General features: G+C 35.8%; 1 protein-coding gene across 3 annotated transcripts; it reads left to right on the top strand.

Moving 5' to 3' along the window:
• Nucleotides 1–457: 457 nt before the first annotated feature.
• LOC132149128 (protein kinase C and casein kinase substrate in neurons protein 3-like) lies at nucleotides 458–22,416 on the top strand. 3 transcript variants are annotated; one of them, XM_059558082.1, is made up of 11 exons: nucleotides 458–565; nucleotides 1,172–1,425; nucleotides 4,234–4,301; nucleotides 6,768–6,924; nucleotides 13,799–14,034; nucleotides 14,252–14,407; nucleotides 18,172–18,347; nucleotides 18,519–18,639; nucleotides 19,428–19,501; nucleotides 20,948–21,027; nucleotides 21,470–22,416. In XM_059558082.1, exons 3-11 carry the CDS (start codon nucleotides 4,242–4,244, stop codon nucleotides 21,577–21,579), a joined length of 1,170 nt encoding a protein of 389 aa, XP_059414065.1. In that variant the 5' UTR covers nucleotides 458–565; nucleotides 1,172–1,425; nucleotides 4,234–4,241; the 3' UTR covers nucleotides 21,580–22,416. The 3 variants fall into 3 exon arrangements, with proteins under 3 accessions (XP_059414065.1, XP_059414064.1, XP_059414066.1); XM_059558081.1 differs by lacking the exon at nucleotides 458–565 and having other exon boundaries at nucleotides 959–1,425; XM_059558083.1 differs by lacking the exons at nucleotides 458–565; nucleotides 1,172–1,425 and adding an exon at nucleotides 4,074–4,136.
• Nucleotides 22,417–23,607: the final 1,191 nt, after the last annotated feature.

The following is a 23,607-nucleotide window of genomic DNA, read 5'->3' as shown; positions in this document are numbered from 1 at the left end:
GCTTTTGTGATATTTCTATACTTTATTTGAACTTGTTTTTCTTTATTTATTTAAAATATAACAATATAATTTTATTCATATAATTTAATTTTTAGATTGCTTTAAAAAGCTGCTTTCCAGCAGCTAAATGTAATACAGTAAATATGTAAAATATTGTAAATAGATAGGTTGTAAATGTTATTATGATGTGATTCTGTGGATAGGGGCAAAGGTGTGATATTTAACCCCAGACACACAGTGGCTTTTAAGAATAGCAGATAGAAAAGATAGAAGAGATAGAGATAGAAAATAGGGGGCTCATTATATTAATTCTCAAAATGCTATCACTAACTCTGAGATTATAAAAATATAACTGAACCATGCATTCAGAAATATTTGGGATGGGCTCTTGTCAGTGTGTACAACAGCTGCCATATTTGTAATACTGAGTCACAGACCTTAGTTTAACAAATCAGGGGGTCTTCTCTCATCTCCCCTCTTAAGAACCACTGCATGTGCCAGTGCCAGGCAGCTGTTGTGCGGACTTCCAGAGACAATGGGAACTGTGAGATTGAGCACTTATAAGGTAGATAAATTGTGATAGTATAAATGTAGTTGTTACAAAAGACAAAAATTCACAGAATATAAAATCTGTAACACTTTACAATAAGGTTTCATTTGTAAACATTAGTTAACTGCATTGGTTAACATGAACATTCGGCAGCATTTATTCATCTTAGGTTGTTCATCTCAACATTTACTAATACATTATTAAACTTGAAAGTTGTATCTGTAAACATTAGTTAATGCACTGTCAACTAACATGGACGTTTAATTAACAGTAACAAACCTTAATAAAGGCTGTAAAATATATTGCATATTGTTATTTCATGTTAGTAATGCAGTAAATAATGTTAATGCAATAAGACCTTATTTTAACCTTATTTTTGTTACCATGAACTCTTTAATTAGGTGGGCAAGTAAAAAAGTGTGCAACGGGTATGCGGGTTATTCACGAATGAAACACATCCAAACTAATTGTCTGGACTGAACCCATTTCATTACCACTTTACTGTGAGGACCAACTCTGTGCTTAAATAAGAGGGAGAGGGAAAAAGAGAGAGAGACAGGGAGAGGGAGGAGTGTTGCCATGTAGTATGATCCACAGAGTGAAAAGTCTGTTCGCCCGCAGCTGCTTTGGAAAGAAGGGGAATCTAGAGAGAGAGAGGGAGGAGAGAAGAGAAGAGAAAGAAAGTGACAGGAAGCCACCTCAATAAACACTGACAGCGGGTCAAAGAAAGAGAAGAGAAGAAAGAGTGTGTCCAAAATACACCATAACCATATGGTGGTCTTAGAAGTGGAAAAGCCAGCAGAAAAGAGCTGATCTGTTGCGTCAGAAAAAGGAAAGTGTAAACTAAAAGGAAACTTTCCCTGAAAAAGTTAGAGGTGAGTCTGTTGTGTCTTTTTTCTCTGTCCTTCTATTATTTATTATGTGTTTGTGTCAGGTTTGATCACACTGAATTGATGAGTTCTGCAGAATTCATATACTATTTCTGTCTGATGCATTCATTAGTTGCTATATATTTCTTCAGTGTGTGGGTGTGTGTTGAGTGACACTCAACACACAGGGGGACAGGGGGAGGAGAGAAAAAGAGAGCCAGGGTGGGTGAGGGGTACAGGGGTTTGAAAAGGGGGAGAAAAGATAAAATGAGAGAAGAGCGAGATTCACAGCAACGTCATGATGATATTTTCAGACAAATAGGTCAAACCCTCCTCTCCAGTTACAGGACCTTTCAAAACTTTCAAATAGTTTTTGATCTCCGTTTTGAATGTCTTCTCCAAGATCCAGTTCTTTATAACCTGCTGTTCTAGATAGTTCTTTCCTACTTTTATCCCCAGATAGTGATCATTTAATTCAGTCAAGCAGATGCATTCATCCTTTTATTTAATTGTACATACATTTGTGTGACCCACAGACATGGGTTATGAAGGTTAAACCCTTCTGGAGACTGTTATAGGTTAACTTCACACAAAAGGCTGAATGCAAACTGGCAACATTGGGAGGAAAATGAAAACACTGTTGTCACATAGTCACCCATGTTGCTTTAAATCCACATAGCTTTCTGTGTTCTTTGGAACAAAAAAGAAGAACTTTTGATGAAGGTATCATGTATCCCCCCATGCATTTGTGGATGTAGACAAACTTGTGTAATCTTCTAAATTGATGTAAAAGAGCATCATAAAAGTATAGAAAATTGCCTCGTGCAATATATTTTCTATACATTTACTGAATATGTTTTGAGTGAAAAACAGAATCAAATTGTAATATTTATTCACTGAAAATCTTCCCATTGACTATTCACCCTATCTATTTTCTAAAAGCAGCATACTGAAAGATTTATCAATGGATGTTTAATTTTTTTAATTAATTTATTTGATCATTTTTACAATGTCATATCTGAATCTTTCTGGTGACATATGTCGGATTTCTCCAGTTACTGAGTATGCATAAAACCCTTCTTTTTCTTACAGTTGACTAAAAACCTGCATTTACATCTGCATCTATTAAATAATAATAATAAAAAAAAACAATTCTTCCTTTTTCATAATCGGTTTCAGTTTCACTATATTTCACAATATGGAAGAAAAGATCTGTTATTATTTCCATTACATCTCAATTTTCAGAGCTGTATCAGTCAAATTTATAAACGATTTATTCAGAAGGTTTTTTTTTTTTTAATGGTGCTTTTGCCTCCTGTTGGAAGCTTGAAAGTTTTATAATAACAAAAGGATAAGAAATTAAAGACAGAATTTTTCATTTTTGGTGAAATGTCCCTTTAAGCTTGTCCCTGCTCATATTCTCTGAGAGCACAAGACTTTCTGGAGGGAGAGGAGCAGAGGGGGAACAGGAAGTGAGGTTAAAGTTCAGATATAAAGTGATTTACTCTACCCATGACCCCTGCAGTGGGAAAAAGCGATAGGAAGAGACAGTGTGGGATAATGCACTGTGGCCCAGGGAGAAGAAAAGACAAATAACAGCTTGTTCATGCACTTCCCTTCTGTCATCTTGTTCTCTCTCCATGTCTTGTGACAAAATGTGGTTTATTGCATTTACAGAAAAAAGTTGAGCTGTCAAATGCATGTGTTTCTGGCATGTGTGTGTTCAGGGCATCTCAAACATGTTCTTGTGTGGGCCACATGTGCTTGTATTTTCAAGCAAAGAGCTCATGAACGTGTGGTTTCAGAAGAGAAGTTTATTTATGTGTGTGTGAGAGAGTATGTGTTTGTGTTTATTTTTGGATGGCTCAAATGTCAAAGCCCAGAGCTCTGGTTGAGCAGTGAAGAGTATTAAGAGAGAGTATTAGGCACTATTTGTCTGACTACAACCCTCTTCAACGCTTAACATCTGCTCGGAGCCATTTCACTTTTTACACTTTAACTAGTCAGTGACATATTTTTCATCAAGAAAGCTCTTTTATCCTCTGGAAACAGCCTTGAATGTTACTACCCTCCTTTCTTCAAGAACTAGACTTCAAGAGCATACAACTTGTTAGCTGGAGCCATGCACTTCCCGACGTAGTTCGTAAACTGTAGATTAAATAGAAGAAAGCTTGTAAAACACAAGGCCCTCCCAGCATGGTATTAGGCACATTGTGTGATTCAGCTCTGTCACACATATCTGACTATTGTCTTCCATGTTAAGACAAGCTAGAAAATGAAAAAATAAATTCCAGCTATTTGTCCTTCTGGCATGTCAAATGGAGAGTACTAGCCGTACTACTGACCTGTATTTCTCACAGCAAAAGGAAGAAAAGACTATAATTTTGTTTTAAAGATGTATCAGTAACTGTTTTTGTTTGTTGCGCTATTTGATACACCAGGCATTTTGGACTTACACTGACACATAGAGGCGTGGATGCACAAATATTTTTTTGGTTATGATGCCAATGTAAAAATTTGATATCAGCAAGTCAGCAAGGATAAATGTATTCCACAAATGAAAGTATTCTATAACAGGGGGTTACTGAGGTGAAGTGAGCAGCATTTAGCTTGTCTTGTGATCTCAACATGACGGCTTCCACGAGGCAACCCGACCTATGTAGAAAAAAACACAGTCATCTCATGTGAATATAGTTGATTTAAAACATTGTTCAAAGGTACTATTATCTACTTTTTCTGTAAAACTGTTTTTAATGAGGAAAAAGAGTAAACTTTTAATGTCTTAAAATGTTTTTTATCATGTCTCTATTCCAGACTCCATCATGTCAACGCTTTCGGCAGAGACAGGCCCTGAGGATGCCAACAATCAGAGCTTCTGGATGGTAAGTGAGAGGGGGAGAAAGGACAGCAATGACTCAGACAGGGTGACGGACCTCTAGAAAATACCATCTGCTTCTGCTTTATGTATGTGTTAGCAGACATGCACGTGGGCAATGTAGCTTGACTTGGTTTTAACACCTAAACAGTTGGAGCAACAACAGATGACAAGATTTGTTTGGACATTAAGTGGAATGCTTCACAAAAGCTTCTGAAAACCCTACATTAACCAAATGAAGATTAATATTCAAGTCAAGTCTATTTTACTTCTTTGAGACTACTGCAGCATGTTTTATGGTTCTTTAACCTTCAATCTCAGTCTGTAAATTTCATCCATTGTGCCTCCACCCATTTTAATTAGCTTAGCTTTTGTCTCTCAGCTTGTTTTGCTTTTCCGCCCTCCAGTGCTGGTGGGAATCATGCAGAACCTTGCCTTTTAATACCTTTAGAAATGTTTGAAAATAGTACTTAGTAATACTCACAGTATTTTTTAGACTGTAGCAATTCTGTATTATTTCGACATTTGGCATGTTCAAAGTCTTAACCTTAAAACACCCTATGGATAAAAGTAAGGTGTATTTGCTCATTGTGTCAACTTTTTAACATTTAGTTTTCTTTTTTATATTAGTGCAATAGGTAAAATATTCCTAAAAAGTCCTTATGATATTAATAATGGTAATTATGTGATGATACTGTATATATAATTACATATAGGCACTATTAATCATGTTCATGTTCAAACTTATATTTAGTAAGAAAGTGAATAACAAGCTGTTATTTAGCAGTTGCTTTTATCCAGACTGACTTGTTACTGCATTAAACTGGAAACCTTCTCTTCAGCACGGTTGTCTTTATTTTGAAGTAATGCTATTTTATATTGCATAAGCCTCTTGGTAGCCCAACAGAAACCAGAAAGCATTTTTAGATTTTCATAAAGATATTATTTTATCTATTTATTAAATTGATTCATATTCTTTTTCCTGGGGGCAGTTGGCTGGTTCCGATAAAGTAAGTAATTTTGGGTTTTACTCTCTCTCTCTCTCTCTCTCTCTCTCTCGCTCTCTTTTTGGTACCAAATGATCATTAAAATGTATGTCCATTGCTAAAAGGTAGTTTTGCATCTACAGTAACTGAATATGCATGTAATTGTATCCCACATATACACTATAAATATTCATCAGATAAAACTCACTGACAGAGTTTCCTGTGGTGATTTGTTGTTATTAGCAATGACATCTAAAGATCTTTGAGAGCTGTATGAAGCTGTTTAAGATTCTCCTCAGCTCTCTTTTAGCCTCAGCTCTTATTGCTGAGTTGCCATCCCATCTGGAGCTGGGCCAGTGCTATGGTTTTGGGTGAAATGCTCTGACCAACGATGTTCTGACTGTTACAACAACCACACTGCTATAGCCTGCAAAGGTTTTGTTGCATGTCCTAGCTTTTAATTGGCTGGCCGCTGACCAGAACTGAGCGCAGTAGGGTTTTTGTGTTCATCCTAGACGCTGTGATTGGTTAACCACAGCACTGCCTGTAGATTGCAGGGATGAAATGCAAAAAAGTTTCAGCCAGAGTTGAATGGGGTTGGTTTAAATAGGCTTGTTTGATCAGTAAAACAATTCTGTTTAAATATTGTACAGCTTTGAGTCCAGCTGAATGTTATATTCCGTTTGACAGGGATTGTGTTATTTGTTTGATTTCTGTGATTCTCTGATTGGTTGGCAGGTGCTGCTCTGCACCGCTCTTGGCCGGAGTTGAGATTCCTCAGCTGTTTTTACTTTTTTCTCAGAATGGGGAAAATATGTGGTGCAAACCACAGCTAAGAGACAGAGAAGGAGGAAAAGCCGACAAAGAATAACAAAGAAGGAAGATGTAGAGGAGAGAGATGAATTGTTAAAATTGTGGGGGAGCCGCTAATAAAATGGAAGAACACACTCCACATTATCAAACACAACACCCATTCTGTAAATGTCATTATGTTTGCCCTCCTCCTTCATTTATTATAATTGATGGAGTTATTACAGTTAATCAGCTCCTTTCACTGCGCTGTCCATGTGATGCCCCACTTACTGTGGCCTGAATTCTCTCGACTCACTGGTAGGCTACTCATCTAGTCTCAGATGTTTGGTTTATTTATTTGGGTGGGGGTGGGGGGGGGGGTTGTAATCTTTGAATTGTGTTCTGGTTTTCCACACCACATGTTGTCTTTGGATGTTTATATTAGAAACAAACCTTAGTCGATGCTGCTAACTAATCCAATCCATAGCAAACAAACTCAATGACCCTGCTGGGAAAGAAATGAGGCCAGTCCCTCAGAGGAGACAGGGACATCTTCCATGTGTCATACAGTAAATACCTCACTCTTGACCTCTTAAACAGCCTACAAACCTTTAGCGCCAAGGGCTATTCTTTCCCCTCTATATTTTACAATTAACCTTATAGTTTCATCAATGCTCTATCTGTCTGTGTCTCAGCCAGGGAATTACCACCGGACTGTGAAGAGGACCGAAGATGCCTTCCAGGCGTGTAATGATATAGTGGCATGTTTCCAAGAGAGGGCCAGGGTCGAGAGACAGTACGCTCAGCAACTTAGTGAATGGAGTACCAAGTGGAAACCCCTAGTGGATGCCAGTGAGTACTGCATTTTTTTGTTCAAGAAGTTCTGGAATGAAAACATACTGTGCGCAGTATGTACTGTATATTATAATCAATCAATAAAATGCAAAAAAAAAAAAAAAAAACAGATGACTGTACTTGTGTTTTAACAATTTAGTAATCCCTAATACATGTAAGGTGACATTTTTGATTGGCATTCAAGAAGACCTGCTTTGAAATCCTATCCAATATATGGACCAATATTATATTACATCGCATTATGAAATAAATGCATATTGCTTGTTATATAAAAAAATAGCATTCATAAGAGTAAATAACTGTAAATTATTTATGCCACATTAACTTATGTTGTTTTCTTATAACTTTACAACAGTTCTAATTAAATGCCAAATGATTTAAACATGACCTGACTGTTATTTAATTCTACAAGTTGAGGAACAATCAGTGATTGGTTTCCTGATTATTTTATTATGATTAAAAAATTATATTAAAATAAAATAATATAAAATTGCTATTTTGAAGTTTCAATCAAATGTTAAATGTTTAGAACACAATACTAGCATATTTCTTATTTCATACTGTGATATACTATATATTGCATGTTATTAAAAAAGTATGCATAATAGTAAATAATGATAAATGTTTTATGTTATGTTTACTTTACAACATGATGCTAGTTGTGACATGACCTCACTATTTTAATTCATCATGTTCAGCGTTAATATGATTATTTAGCATTTTCATTAGCATTTTTTATATTTTTGACAAACAATACAAGCATATTGCATACTGTATATTGCATGATATTTAAAAATAGAATATCATAAATTAAATGTTTTTTTGAGCTTATACTTACGTCAGTGTTTGCCTTATGTTATTAATTACCTTATGTATTTAATTAATGTTAGAACTACTAAGCACATGCTATAGTGTTGTCATGGGTCTTCTTTATGTTGTTTAATTCAAGCTCATCTCGGGAGTAAAAATTATTATTATGAATTTTATTTAATCAAATTTATTCATGGAATGGGTTCAGTTTTGACAGAATGATCAAATAATGAGAAGGAGAAAGAGGTGATATGTTGGAAATGAAATAACAAATTTGCACTGCATTGTGGGATAAAATATTTCCCACATTTTAGCAAATGTTGGTTTAAATAAAAATACATTTTGCATACTGATTGGTCCGTGTATATTTTGGTCATTTGATTTTCTATTTAAAAATAAATAAAGATAAATGAGAAACGGTTTGATTTTCGTTTTTTCGTTTTGTTTAAGAAACGGAAAACGAAAATGTAGCTGCATTTTTCATATTTTTGTTTGTGGGTAAAAAATGAGATTATGCTTTAATATTTGTTTGAATGTGTGGGCGGCGCTGAAACGCCCCTTTTCATCCCTTCTGTACTGCACCGACAAGCGGCAACCGCAAGCTCAGTTCATTTTCACCAGGAGAGAAGCGGCAGACAGCAGAGCATATTAATCCCGCGGATTCTATATTAGTGGTGCTTGCAAGCTTTATATATATATATATATATATATATATATATATATATATATATATATATATATATATATATATATATATATATATATATATATATATATATATAAAAAATTTTTTTGACCAAACAGAAATTAATTTATTCAATGACATTTGAATTTTACTGTAGGCCTATATGATCTACAATGACATGAAATATGCGGATTTTTAGCCTACTAATTTTATTCTATACCTATTTAAGAAAAACCTCACAAGTAGCCTATGTTTTCATTTGCTATTACAAACAACAGCAACTGAAGCTTTATCTTGTAGAGTGTAGTCTGCTGCACTTCTCTGATCGGCGGATCCCGATCCACACCTTCCATCTCGAAAACAGGGGAAAGAGCTTCAGCTCCGTCAGTTTGGATCGTAAAACACCCTAAATAACACGAAAACCTTACAAAACTCAACACGATGTGCTTTCTGCCATCTCGGTCTACATTAACTTCTTTCTGAAACGTCAGAAATGAACCAGGCTCATGCATCAGATGAACCAACATGTCTACTTTTAAAATAATCCATTTAAATAGAAAAATAATAATAATAATAATTTTATATTTAGGCCTATGTAATTCAAATGAAACCAGCGAGAGGTGCAGTGTTTCCCGTCTGAACTCATTATCTGTAATGATGTCACACCATCACTATATTCATACTGTCATCTACAGAATTCGTGAATTCAGTTCATAATTCTAAGTAGCCTATAGCCTATAATTAAAACATTTAAAGTAGACTAATTATGGGGAAAACTTAACTTATTTTAATATAAATTTTATTATAAATGTGGGGTTGGGTTTTTCCTATTTTTTTTTATGAATGGCCTAGAATAAAATAAATAAAAATTAAAATAATTAAAATAATAAAGTTGTCAAGTCTGCTTTGTCAATGACATGCAGCAGCTGGAAAATTATAATATTATTTTTTATTTTATTATTAATTTAATTATTTAATTAATTAATTAATTAATTATTGTTATTATTATTATTTAAACCTTGCAAGCACCACTAGCAAAGAATCCGCGGGATTAATATGCTCTGCTGTCTGCCGCTTCTCTCCTGGTGAAAATGAACTGAGCTTGCGGTTGCCGCTTGTCGGTGCAGTACAGAAGGGATGAAAGGGGCGTTTCAGCGCCGCCCACACATTCAAACAAATATTAAAGCATAATCTCATTTTTTACCCACAAACAAAAATACGAAAAATGCAGGACGGTCCGTGTATCTTTTGGTCATTTGATTTTCTATTTAAAAATAAATAAAGATAAATGAGAAACGGTTTGATTTTCGTTTTTTCGTTTTGTTTAAGAAACGCAAAACGAAAATGTAGCTGGATTTTTCGTATTTTTGTTTGTGGGTAAAAAATGAGATTATGCTTTAATATTTGTTTGAATGTGTGGGCGGCGCTGAAACGCCCCTTTCATCCCTTCTGTACTGCACCGACAAGCGGCAACCGCAAGCTCAGTTCATTTTCACCAGGAGAGAAGCGGCAGACAGCAGAGCATATTAATCCCGCGGATTCTTTGCTAGTGGTGCTTGCAAGATAAAATAATAATAATAACAATAATAATTAATTAATTAATTAAATTAATAATAAAATAAAAAATAATATTATAATTTTCCAGCTGCTGCATGTCATTGACAAAGCAGACTTGACAACTTTATTATTTTAATTATTTTAATTTTTATTTATTTTATTCTAGGCCATTCATAAAAAAAAAAAAAAATAGGAAAAACCCAACCCACATTTATAATAAAATTTATATTAAAATAAGTTAAGTTTTCCCCATAATTAGTCTACTTTAAATGTTTTAATTATAGGCTATAGGCTACTTAGAATTATGAACTGAATTCACGAATTCTGTAGATGACAGTATGAATATAGTGATGGTGTGACATCATTACAGATAATGAGTTCAGACGGGAAACGCTGCACCTCTCGTTGGTTTCATTTGAATTACATAGGCCTAAATATAAAATTATTATTATTATTTTTCTATTTAAATGGATTATTTTAAAAGTAGACATGTCCAGCTAGACATGGTTCGTCTGATGCATGAGCCTGGTTCATTTCTGACGTTTCAGAAAGCAGACATGGGGACTTGTGACTTGGTGACTTGGACTCGAGTCGACTCGAGTCGCTATTTTTAAGACTTGTGACTTGACTTGACAAAAAATAAAATACTTGAGACTTGACTCGGGACTTGACTTGACTTGAGACAGGATGACTCGAATGACTTGAGTGTTAATCAAATTATGTTTTCAGTTTGAATATAAAATATAGGCTATAAATGATTTTTAAAAAATAAAATTGATTACTCAGCTGGAGCGCAGGCTGAGAATCGCGTTGTCATGTCATGACATCATCAGTCATGCCCTCTCTACCTTACGCAGACCACGCCCACTTAGATCAGATATCACATCACATCAACATCTCAGCTTGAGGGGTACTGAGGGTCATCGCTTTTGTCGTCAATAATTCGCGCCTAAAAACGCGTGGAAATCGCTAGTCGCGCCGCTTTCTCATTGTTTCCAAAGCGCTCGGGCAGTTGCGCCCCTGAGGCGTCGAGCGTGTCGCACCGCGTGCGCGTCGCGACCGCGTTGCTTCCATTATGAGCGCGCATACCGGTGGCGCATACATGGTGGGATAGGCCACATCGTGCTCGGCTTGCAGACAAGACTCTCGAATCTTATATTTTGCAAGTGCAATACCTTGTAATAGAGGTAATGACTTACGGATATACTCTGAGAGAGAGAGAGTGTGTGTGTGTGTGTGTGTGTGAGAGAGAGAGAGAGAGAGAGTGAGAGAGAAACACACTCGTGCTTCACCTGATGAAAGAAACCCAAACTGAGTCTGACTCCAATCACAACCCCAACATTCAGAAACTAATTGACAAAAATCTGAAGTATAATTATGATGAAAAATGAAAAAAATGAATTTGAGCTCCAAACCAAACTCCAGTGTTATTCGGCCCTAAACAGAACCACAAAACTGGCAAATTACTTATCACTCAAGCAATTAAAAGAAAGACAAATCCTTTCAAAATATCGACTCAGTGATCATGATTTGGAAATAGAGATTGGTAGACATAAAAGATCCTGGCTACCGAGAGAAGAGAAACTGTGCAAACACTGTGAGCTGAATCAAACAGAGGATGAGAAACACTTCCCAAATACAGCACTACAAGAGAAACATTCTTCTCACAGTTTGAAGCTTTGAATCGTTCATTCTTGTCTCTAAATGACTCAGAGAAACTACTCTATATACTTGGAGAGAATGAGACGGCAGTCACAATAGCTGCTAAATATTTATACACCATACACACCATACGAAAGGGATCATTTATTGTATTCAACTGTTTTATTTTATATTCTTAATTCTATATAATTACTATTATTAATATTAGAAATATTATCTGCTGCTGCTATTTTTATTGTATTTTATTGTAATCATATTTTATTCTGTATCTAAATGCTAAATTTGGCAATACTGTAACTCAAATGTCATGCCAATAAAGCAACTTGAACTTGAACTTGAGAGAGAGAGAGAGAGAGAGAGAGGAGAAATGTAAGAAAGTTTAATGTTGTATGTAAACTGTGTTTGAGGGGAAGTTGTGGCCTAATGGTTAGAGAGTCGGACTTGCAATCAAAGGGTTGTGAGTTCGAGTCTCGGGCCGGCAGGAATTGTGGGTGGGGGGAGTGCATGTACAGTTCTCTCTCCACCTTCAATACCACGACTTAGGTGCCCTTGAGCAAGGCATCGAACCCCCAACTGCTCCCTGGGCGCCGCAGCATAAATGGCTGCCCACTGCTCTGGGTGTGTGCTCACAGTGTGTGTGTGTGTGTTCACTGCTCTGTGTGTGTGCACTTCGGATGGGTTAAATGCAGAGCACGAATTCTGAGTATGGGTCACCATACTTGGCCGAATGTCATGTCACGTCACGTCACGTCGTTTGAGAGAGAGAGAGAGAGAGAGAGAGAGAGAGAGAGAGGGGGGGGGGGGGTGTTCAGAGAGGATTCTATTGGATGTTTAGCTGTTATTTGTTTTATTGACTCAATGTTGAAAATGTAAAACATTTCTGTTGGCAGAAGTGAAAAATAAATAATTTTATGAAGTTACAATTTTGTTTGATTCCATGATGTATTTTACTGAACATGAGTATTTACAATGCAAATCCAAATTATTTTAATTTACTGTTACTTATATCTTGTCTTTAACTTTATTAAGATCAGATTCTGCAGGTAAAATTACAATAATTAGGTGACTTGACTTGGACTTGACTTGACTTACTACAGGACTTGACTTGACTTGACTTGACATAACTTGTGACTTGACTTGACTTGACTTGCCCAAGAAAAAAATACTTGGGACTTACTTGAGACTTGAAGGTTAAGACTTGAGACTTACTTGAGACTTGCACATGTGTGACTTGGTCCCATCTCTGTCAGAAAGAAGTTAATGTAGACAGAGATGGCAGAAAGCACATAGTGTTGAGTTTTGTAAGGTTTTCGTGTTATTTAGGGTGTTTTACGATCCAAACTGACGGAGCTGAAGCTCTTTCCCCTGTTTTCGGGATGGAAGGTGTGGATCGGGATCCGCCGATCAGAGAAGTGCAGCAGACTACACTCTACAAGATAAAGCTTCAGTTGCTGTTGTTTGTAATAGCAAATGAAAACATAGGCTACTTGTGAGGTTTTTCTTAAATAGGTATAGAATAAAATTAGTAGGCTAAAAATCCGCATATTTCATGTCATTGTAGATCATATAGGCCTACAGTAAAATTAAAATGTCATTGAATAAATTAATTTTAAAGCACCACTAGTATAGAATCCGCGGGATTAATATGCTCTGCTGTCTGCCGCTTCTCTCCTGGTGAAAATGAACTGAGCTTGCGGTTGCCGCTTGTCGGTGCAGTACAGAAGGGATGAAAAGGGGCGTTTCAGCGCCGCCCACACATTCAAACAAATATTAAAGCATAATCTCATTTTTTACCCACAAACAAAAATACGAAAAATGCAGCTACATTTTCGTTTTCCGTTTCTTAAACAAAACGAAAAAACGAAAATCAAACCGTTTCTCATTTATCTTTATTTATTTTTAAATAGAAAATCAAATGACCAAAATATACACGGACCACGGACCCTTATTGTACTGCATACTGAAAAAGATTAGTATGAGTAGTATTTTGAAGATAAGAGTAAGAGACAAAGTCTTTTGTTAAGAGCCGCACATATCATTTAGTATAGGAACTATGACCTGCGTTTTATGTGAGAGGTTCACATCTTTAGTTTAGTATCTGATGAAGAAGCCTCTTTTTTTACCTTAAATGGTCCTCTCATGAATATGTTTGTCCAGGTCCTCTCTATGGCTCGCTATTACAAGCATGGCAGTGCTTCCTCTCTTCTGCTGACCGCTTCTCCTCCCTTCACTCCTCCATCTGCCGTGCTCTGGTGTCAGAGGACGGAGATCGCATCCGGACGTGGCAGAAGGACACTTTCCATAAGAAGATATTTGGAGGTTTCAAAGAGTCCCAGGATTTTGAAACTGGTTTCTCACGTGCTCAGAAGCCCTGGGCCAAGAGACTGAAGAAGGTAATGCAAGCATTGTAGTTCTGGGGTTAAAATTTCACTCATTTTATTTGTTCTGTACACAGTATTGTAGGGACAAAAAATGTCTCAAGATAAAGGTTTACATAGGGTAATTGTTGAATAATGAACTGTTGAGTTTTTGAAAATGAATGTATAGAGTGTGCATCACTAACACCTGTCCTACATGAATCTGACCTGGATGTGTGTTTTTTTGTGGCAGCTAGAGAAGGCCAAGTCAGCATTTCACAAAGCTTGCCGTAAGGAACACATGGCTCGTGAGCGGGAGAACCATGCCCAAGGCAACCCTGACATTGCCATTGAAAAACAGAGGAAGATCCAGGAAGAGACCGAACTGGCTCACCAGGAGACAGAGAAGGTGAGTGCTGTGTGGGGGAGACTATCAGAAAGAAACAGAAAGAGAGAAAGAAAATAGCAGAGGGTTTCAAATTGTCTTTTATCATCCGTTTCAGGAAAAGGAAGCAGAAAAATCTGTTTACATTTACAGGCTGCTTTATGACGCAGTGAAATCATGCGATATATTGCATACTTAAAGGTACAATTTGTAAGATATTTGCAGTAAAATATCCAAAAACCACTAGGACTTTGTTATATATTTTGTCCAGCTGATTACTAACAATATCCCTAATGTTTTCAACTACTTGTAAATCATGAGAAAATTCCCATTCTAAATAGTGTCACTGGGCAGAGCAGTCGCCTGTCAATGACGTTAGTTCCCCTTTGTTACCGCCTTTACTGACGTAGAAACCACATGACAACGGTGTCGTGGACAAATGTGGAAGTAGTTTCGCGACAAACTTCAACTAGAAAGAGATGCCGATCTCGCTTGTGTTTTACCCGACAGGTAAGTTGTTTTGATTCGTATCATTACAGAAAACGTATGCCATTATAACGATCAACAAGATTAGTATTATGGGCAGAGGTGGGTAGTAACGAGTTATCCTTTGCTGAGCATCTGAAGTGGTTCACTCGGAGTTGTAAAGTTTAAGAACAGAAAGAGCGTTGAAAACGTGGCTGGAACAGCACTGAATTGAAAGCAAATCTGCAAAGGATATTATTTGCTAGCGATGGAGATCCTTATTAGATGAACACCGCGTGTGCTGTCTACTGTTCAACAGGTAACAACTTGGGCTACATTCGATTACAGTACACAATACCACTGTGACATTAGTTTGTTGTACGTGTGTGGCTTATAACAGAGGGGAGTCAAGTTGAATGCAGCTTCCAAAAGACAAAAAATTGCCGATTAAGATTTGATTAATTTTAATACAATCACACCGGCATGAGGACGTTCAGCGAGTCATATCATCAGCTGCTGAATTCAGATCTGTGATCGCTTGCTGGCGCTGAGCCAGAGACAGATGCGTTTTTACAGCGCTGCGCATTATAACCAATCACACATGATTCTTTTGAGCTTATTAAAGCATTGGCCAATCAGAGGCGTTCAGATGAGTCATCGCTAAAATGCCTGTGCTTCCTTCACTCGCTCACTGACTGAATACCTCTTTCTGGCGAATTCTCTTGTCAGAAACAACAAAGTGCAGATGTGTGTACGAATCTTTAATTAAGATATTGATTTCACAGTGTTTACAGTTTCAGTGATTTTAATGGGAGTTTCTGAGAGTGATTGAAATCTAGACTGTCAGTGAAAATGATCTTTAATAAGATCATTGACACCTATATCTGTTACTTAAGTAAACAGACAGGGTTTTATAATAAATTACATAAATTGGAGTAAAAGCTGATGAAATATATACATTTATACACGCACACATACATTACATACATTTTATTAATATATCTAAATAAAAATAGGCTCAGTATATATGACCCAAAGTAACTAGTAACTAACTACTTGAGTAGATTTTTTATCCGATACTCTTTTACTCTTACTCAAGTAACTATTCAAGACTAGTACTTTTACTTTTACTTGAGTAAATATTTCTAGAAGTACTTTTACTTTTACTTGAGTACAGTTTTTGGGTACTCTACCCACCTCTGATTATGGGGCATACACGCCAAACGCGGAGCATCGCATCTCTAGACCCACGCGAGGACGCTTCTGATCCATAGTCTGATCGCGTCTTTGCATTGACTTTGTATGTAATCTACTCGCGCAAATCGTTGAACTCGCGTTAAATCCATGATTTATTTTTCCGTCCGATTGATTGCCGTCAGCGGTTGGGTAGAAGACAACAAATCCCATCATTCCACGCTCCTTCTTAGCATCATCAAACCATGTGATTGTTATTGTTTTGGTAGTGCGCCCTCTCATGGCAGGTTCTACAACTTGTACCTTTAATGATCAAGAATTAATCTATAGAACTCAACAGAAAAGAGAGGATGTGGAGAATCAAAAAAAAAAAAAAGATAACTGTACTTGTGTTTTAACAACTGAGTCTTATTGCATGTAAATCTAGTCTTATTTGTCATGTGACATTTTTGATTGGCATTCAAGAGGTCCCGAGATGAAATCCGATCTGTTTTTTTTATTTTTGGATTAAAAATACAGTAAAAACATTTATATTGTAAAATATTGTTACAGCTTTAAATAAATGTTTTCTATTTTAATATATTTTAAAATGTGATTTATTCCATGCTGATTTGGATCGATTATTATCAATGTTGAAAACAATGCTGCTTAATTATTATTATTTTTTTCAGGATTGTTTTTATGAATAGTACGTTGTAATAAACAGCATTTTTATTCATTTATTATATAAATATACAGTGCCCTCCACTTATATTGGCACACTTGGTAAATATGAGCAGAGGTGCCTGTGAAAATAAATCTTCATCATTTATCTTTTTGATCTTTCATTTCATTCAAAATTCTGACTTTTCATTGAAGTAAAACAATTGCAAGAGGAGGAAAAACTCATTATGAAATAAATGTTTTTTTCTGGTTCACGTTGGCCACAATTATTGGCACCCAATTATTTCAAGGTCCTTTTTGCAAGATAACAGCTCTTCACCTATAATACCTGAAGAGTTTGGAGAACACCAGACAAGAGATCAGAGAGCATTCCTTCATCCAGAATCTCTCCAGATCCTTCAGAATCACAGCTCTATGTTGATGCTTCTTCTCTTCAGTCCACCCACTCCTTTTCTATAGGATTCAAGTCAAAGGACTGGGATGGCTATGGCAGATGCCTCATTTTGTGCTCAGTGACACATTTTGTGTTAATTTTGATGTTTGTTTTGGATCATTGTCCTGAAGGAAGATCGATCCACAGCCCATTGTAAGATTTCTAACATCTGTTAGTATTTGATAGAATCCAGGATGCCGTGTATCTGAACAAGGACCTCCGGCCCACAAAATTAAAGATCCAGCAGTATATTTAACTGTGGGCATGGGGTACTTTTAATCCATGTTTGCACCAAACCCATCTGGTGGGTTTGCTGCCAAAAAGCTCTTTTTTAGTTTCATTTGACCAGTCGTGTCTAAAATTGAATATACTGGAGTTTGTTTTTGGATGAGTGAAGAGTCAGACTTTTAACCCCAATTTATTTATTTCATAATGAGTTTCCACTTTAAAAAAATAATTGAATAAATAAATCAAAAAGATAAACTGAAGATGAAGATGAAGATTTATTTTCACAGCCACCTTTGCTCATATTTAACAAGGGTTCCAATATTAGTGCAGGACACTGTATATATTTTAAAGTTATTTATAAAAAGTTAACCATGCATTTTTATTGTTTGGAAAAAACTGCTTCAAAATTGGTAACACTTTACAATAAGGTTCATCAGTTAACAGAAGTTAACTACATTAGTTAACATGAACTAAGAATGAACAATACTTCTACAGCATTAATTAACCTTACTTAATGTTAATTTCAACATTTACATTATTAAAATCAAAAGTTATTAACATTAGTTAATACGCTGTGAATTAACATGAACTAACAATGAACGACTGTATTTTCATAAACTAACATTAACAAAGATGAAAGAATACTGTAATAAATGCATTATTCATGTGAGTTAATACATTAACTAACATTAACAAACGGAACCTTATTGTAAAATGGTTTTGAAGTTGCATTCAACATCCAGTTCAGTCTGAAATGGCACATAAACACAACACATCTGACTAACGGACAAATTCCTGTTTGCAGGTGCGAGCCCGCTATGAGAAGGTTCTTGAGGAAGTGACACGTTATGCTCCACGCTACATGGAGGAAATGGAGTCTATCTTTGACCAATCACAAGAGGAGGAGAGGAAGAGGATAAGCTTCCTCAAACAGGCTTTCCTGTCCATCCACAGACACTTGGATGTCACCAACAACGAGAGGTGTGTGAGAAGGGTTATACTGGTCAAATCTCAGTTTCTGTCTATTTCATTATTACTCATAATGATACAAGATCTTTCTCTCTTTCTTCTCTCTCTCTCTCTCTCTCTCTCTCTCTCTCTCTCTCTCTCTCTCTCTCACTCTCTCTCTCTCTCTCTCTCTCTTTCTGTTAGCATAAAAGCTGTGTACAATGAGCTCCATAACACTCTGATGTCCATCAGCGAGCAGGAAGATTTGCGCTGGTGGAAGAATACACACGGGCCAGGAATGCCCACTGACTGGCCTCAGTTTCAGGTAGATACATACAGTTAATATTGCAAATGCATTTGCATTGACAATCATTAGCTAAAATGTAATTTTTACGTTTTCTAAAGAAAATCTGAGTGGTGATTGCTTGTGCACATCTCACTGCCATGAGGGTGTTGTGGGTGGATGCCATGGTATTGCTATGCAGTTGTTAAGGTGTTCTGGGTGGATTCTAGATGGTGGCATAATGGTTTTAAAAGAGCCCGAGCTCACGTATCTCTGATATTCTGGATCCTTGTTCACTCAAGGCTATGAGACTTTTCTCCTGTTTTATCCACCTTATCTAGAGATACAGAGGTAAGCTATTTTCTGTGAATGTGCAAGACTTCAGATTCTTTATCTGATGTAAGTAAAGTTGAATAAGTAATTTAAGTTACAATAATACATTCAAATATTATGATAACAAATATTAGTATGCAATATTAAGCAGCAGCACTTTACAACTAAAAATAACTGGAAGCCTTGCACATTAAAATTATGAATGATCGCACCTGCTCTTACATAAAAAAATAAGGTTGATTATTCACAATGAGAAATGTGAACATTCACATTGTCCGTAGCAAAAACAAACTGTAACACTTTAGGCTTAAGATTTGTTTTAAACTAAAGTTTTGAGGTTAATGTATTCTTGAGGGTGTTAGAGTGACATCTTTGTTGTTATCTGTGATATTTCTGTATCTCACAGAGGCACGTCTTCAAATAGACTATGTTCTGTTGTGCCAAAACCCACATTTACTCCTTCACTCATTCTGTCTCTCGCTCTCTTTCTATTTCAGGAGTGGACTCCAGACAAGAAGCATAAAAAGGGAAGGAAGGAGGTGGAGCAGAAAGCAGTAGTGATGGAGAGAAGGTCAGTTTACTACAGTGATGTTTGCTGTGGGGTTTTATAGCGCTTGGCTGCATGACTGTTATTCACTACAAACCAAACTAGGCCTTTTTGAACTTCAGGCCTTGTCATTGCTTGCTGCTGTGTATTGACCCATTACAAACTCAGTCCCCTTGGATACTATTGCTCAGAGAAGCTTGACAAGGAACACTGACTGAATATTATATTCAATACTAGAATGAATTGTGACATTGCAAAACATTCTTGCTGTTTTTCTTTGCAAAAATCAATAATTTATGCTGTATTGTGAGTAAGACTGTGAAGACAGTGAATCAGAATTGAGGCAAATGTTGATCACAGTCAACTTGAAAGAGAAAAAAATAATTTAAAAGATATTTAAAAGACATTACAAGTGATAACATTTCTACAACACAGTATTATGGTTCTGTGAATCATTTTAATTGCTATCAAAAATACAGTACAATAAACTGAATCAATACATAAATAAAATTATGTTAAGTTAATAACATTATTATCCTTGGACCGAATTCTTACTAATGCTCTGTGTTCTACATGGTTCTGTATGATTTGAGAATAATAGGTGACACATATCATAGTCCACATATTTCATGACTTCTCGGGAAGATTTGAAAAAGGGAATAAATCAGCTTTTATTTTCTCTGTGTATTATACTGTATGTGCTCTGGCAACATGTTACAGTATTTTTGGATTAATTCTGTTTAAACCTATCCAAGGACAGTAATAGTCCCAAATGTTATAGTATAGTATTTAATATCCTTTTTAGTCAAATGTGGAAAAAATGGACCCTAAAATTGTCTTGTCCTTTTAACTTCCTTTACTCTCCTTCTTTTGGTCTAGTGTTTCACAGATTAGTTTTGTAAGTTATATGGTTCCTAAAAGGTTTATATTTAAGAAATAAAAGAATAAGGAGGTAGGTTTCTTTGATGTATAACAGTGGAAGGCCAAGAAAAGAAAAAAAGCTTTGGTTAATCAGAAATACGACGTAAAAAGTCATAGAATTATGACAAGCAAGTTGAAATACTAAATTATAATTATGAGTAAAAACTCTAAATTATACATGGAAAATAATTTTACTGGAAAATTATTTTACTGAAAATTATTAGATGAACAGTCACAATTATTAGAAGATTTGTTTATAATTATGACTTTTAATCTCATAATTTGGATTTTTTTATCTCGATTGTAATCGTTTTGACCTTTTATCTCTTACTTGTGATTTACAATTTAAAAAAAAAAATTCTTATGTGGCAGAAATGTGCTTCCATAACTATATAACAAAAGGCAACACAAATTTTGATCAAAACTATCCACACACACAAGATTTGCATTAGAAAAGAGCAAAGGCTTAGTGGATAGTGACAGTTGCTAAGGAACATTTTTTAAATGGGGTTTATTTTACTGACTCTCTGTTTTCCCTCTTTGTCTCAGTGTAATGATTGGAGGAGTGAGAGTCCGAGCTCTCTATGACTATGCTGGACAGGAGACAGATGAACTGTCCTTCAAAGCAGGTCAGCTGCCCTTGTTTATTAGATTAGATTAGATTAGATTCAACTTTGTCACTGCACATGTAAGGTACAAGGCAACGAAATGCAGTTAGCATCTAACCAGAAGTGCAATAAGCAGTAAGTACAGAATATACAAGTACAATAACTATACAGATAAATATTATGGACATAATTTACAGATTTTAAATACTATCAGCATGATATACAGATCGGTGTACTATGAACATACTATAGAGATGGATTATATAATCTTTTCCTGTTTAAAAATATAAAATAATATAAAAGTTTATGTACACAATAGGCAGAACTATGAACATATGAACATCATTTACACTATTGCAATGGACAGTGAAGTGCATAAAAAATGGATTACTTATGTTTGTGTATTCATATATCACCTGTGTGTATGATACCCCTGATGCTTTATATCTGTGTGTGTGTTCAGGTGAGGAGTTTCTGAAGATCGAGGATGAGGATGATCAGGGTTGGTGCAGAGGTATGATGGACGGAGGGAAAGAGGGCCTTTACCCTGCTAACTACGTGGAGGTGGTGTAAAACCACAGGACAGCATCAAGCTCCAGCTCGGGGATACATAAATGCCTACAGGCGCCCAGGTTTAAGCCTGCTTCACAGCCATTTTTATTGATGATTGCTTTGTTTTCTCTGAACAGATGACAGATGGTACACAGGTACGGCTTTAGAGTTGAATTAAGTTTGGATCAGGACGACAAAATGCTTCTTTCACTACGATCTTACTTGAGAACATTGTAATATTCTCTTTTATTGCGTCACATTGTAGCTTTAAGTCAAAATATACAGAGAATTTCATACGTTATAATATGATAAGGTATCAAGATCCTCTAATATATAGAGAGAAAATGAACTGCATTGTCTTGATGCTTGCATGAACCTACAAAGTATTTTAATGACGATGTCTCACACCAAAGATTATTTCCATTTTATCAATGACATATTTCTTCTGACAAGAATTATGTAATATCTGATGGCTGTGTAAAAGGAGCCAGATGGTTATGATGTCCATCTACAGCTGAAAAGTGTCAGTAGGTACTGTATGATATGCTATATTTCAACCGTTTTGGTCTTCTTGTTAGATATCGCTTGTCTCACATTTAGTAATTTTAGATTCACAGAGGCAGTACTAATCAACACCACTTTAAAGTGATAGCCATGGGACCCATTATGGTCTCTTCTTTTGTATTTCTGTTGTGTTTTAAGATGTCAGTCTAACCAAAGAAAATGTATGCAAATAAGCACAATGTTTGTTTGTCCCAGAGTGTGAGTAAATTACATTGGATCAGGGCACTATTTTATGCATCATCACTAATCTAATGCAAACGCTAGCAGTATTAAAAGGAATACTTATTACTGTGAGTCTTGTTCTTATTAATCATCTTGAAAAAAAACTTTCAGTAAGCATATACGCACTATTATACATAGAGACATTTTATTTTTGCTGTTCATATTTCACTCTGTGCATGTCCTGAGGCCACATGCTGGTGCAAATATATGGAGCTGTAAATAAATATTGGTGTGTGTGTAATGCTCAGCTACAATTTAGGAACAATATTTTCAAAAAGAAAAATTATCTTATGCTCACCAAGGTTGCATTTATATGATCAAAAATACGGTAACAAAAGTAACTTTTTTATATTTTAAACACTTTTATTGTATTTTCAGTCTCTTCTGATGGAAAATGGAATAGAAAAAAGTCTAATGTTGCAATTTAAAATAACTTTTTTTCTATTTTAATATATTATAAAATGTACTTAATTCCTGTGATGGCAAAGCTGAATTTGCAGCATCAGTCTTGAGTGTCACATTATCCTTCAGGAATCAATATGCTGATTTGCTACGCATGGAAAATTTCTTATTATTATCAATGTTGAGAAGAGTTGTGCTTAATATATTGGTGGAAAACGAAAATACCAAAAAAAAATTAGGATTCTATGAGGTGTAGAAAACAAAAAAGTAATCTTTTGTAACATTACAAAACTGCGCTTTTCGATCAAATTGAATACATTCTTGCAGAAAATCACAATGTATAAATTTCTTTGAAAACTAAAACATTAGAAAACAATAATCTATGTTATGTCTTCAGATAGATAGATAGACAGACAGACAGAGAAAGTTATATGTGTGTGGACTCATATATGAGTCAGCCTGCTCACGTATCTCAGGATTTCAGTTCCACTGGACCCTGCAGCACATCTTTTAATAGTGTCAGATCATTCAGTGTGTTGCCCTGAGTGGTTGTCACATACATTTTCACTCACATAGGCCTACATGCTTATCGTGCATCATGAGTACATGAGTCAGAAATGTTCCCACTCTGAGCCTGATTTCCTAGGGTCAATTCCTTACCCACAGTTTTGAGTAACATTAACCTTTCACGTTTGCAAAAATAAGCACAGCCCATAAATGTGTTGATTACTGCTGGCCGTCTGCATAAAATTCCTCACAGGGAAAATAATCATGCTCAGGCTAGGTAAAGATGGCATAAGCTACGAGTAGGTCAATGACGCAACCAATTTCATCCAAAAAATGTGCTTTTACTAAACAGTT

The sequence above is a fragment of the Carassius carassius genome, chromosome 9 (assembly GCF_963082965.1).
Source record: "Carassius carassius chromosome 9, fCarCar2.1, whole genome shotgun sequence".
Taxonomy (NCBI): Eukaryota; Metazoa; Chordata; class Actinopteri; order Cypriniformes; family Cyprinidae; genus Carassius; species Carassius carassius.
This window is presented reverse-complemented; position numbering and strand designations above follow the sequence as displayed.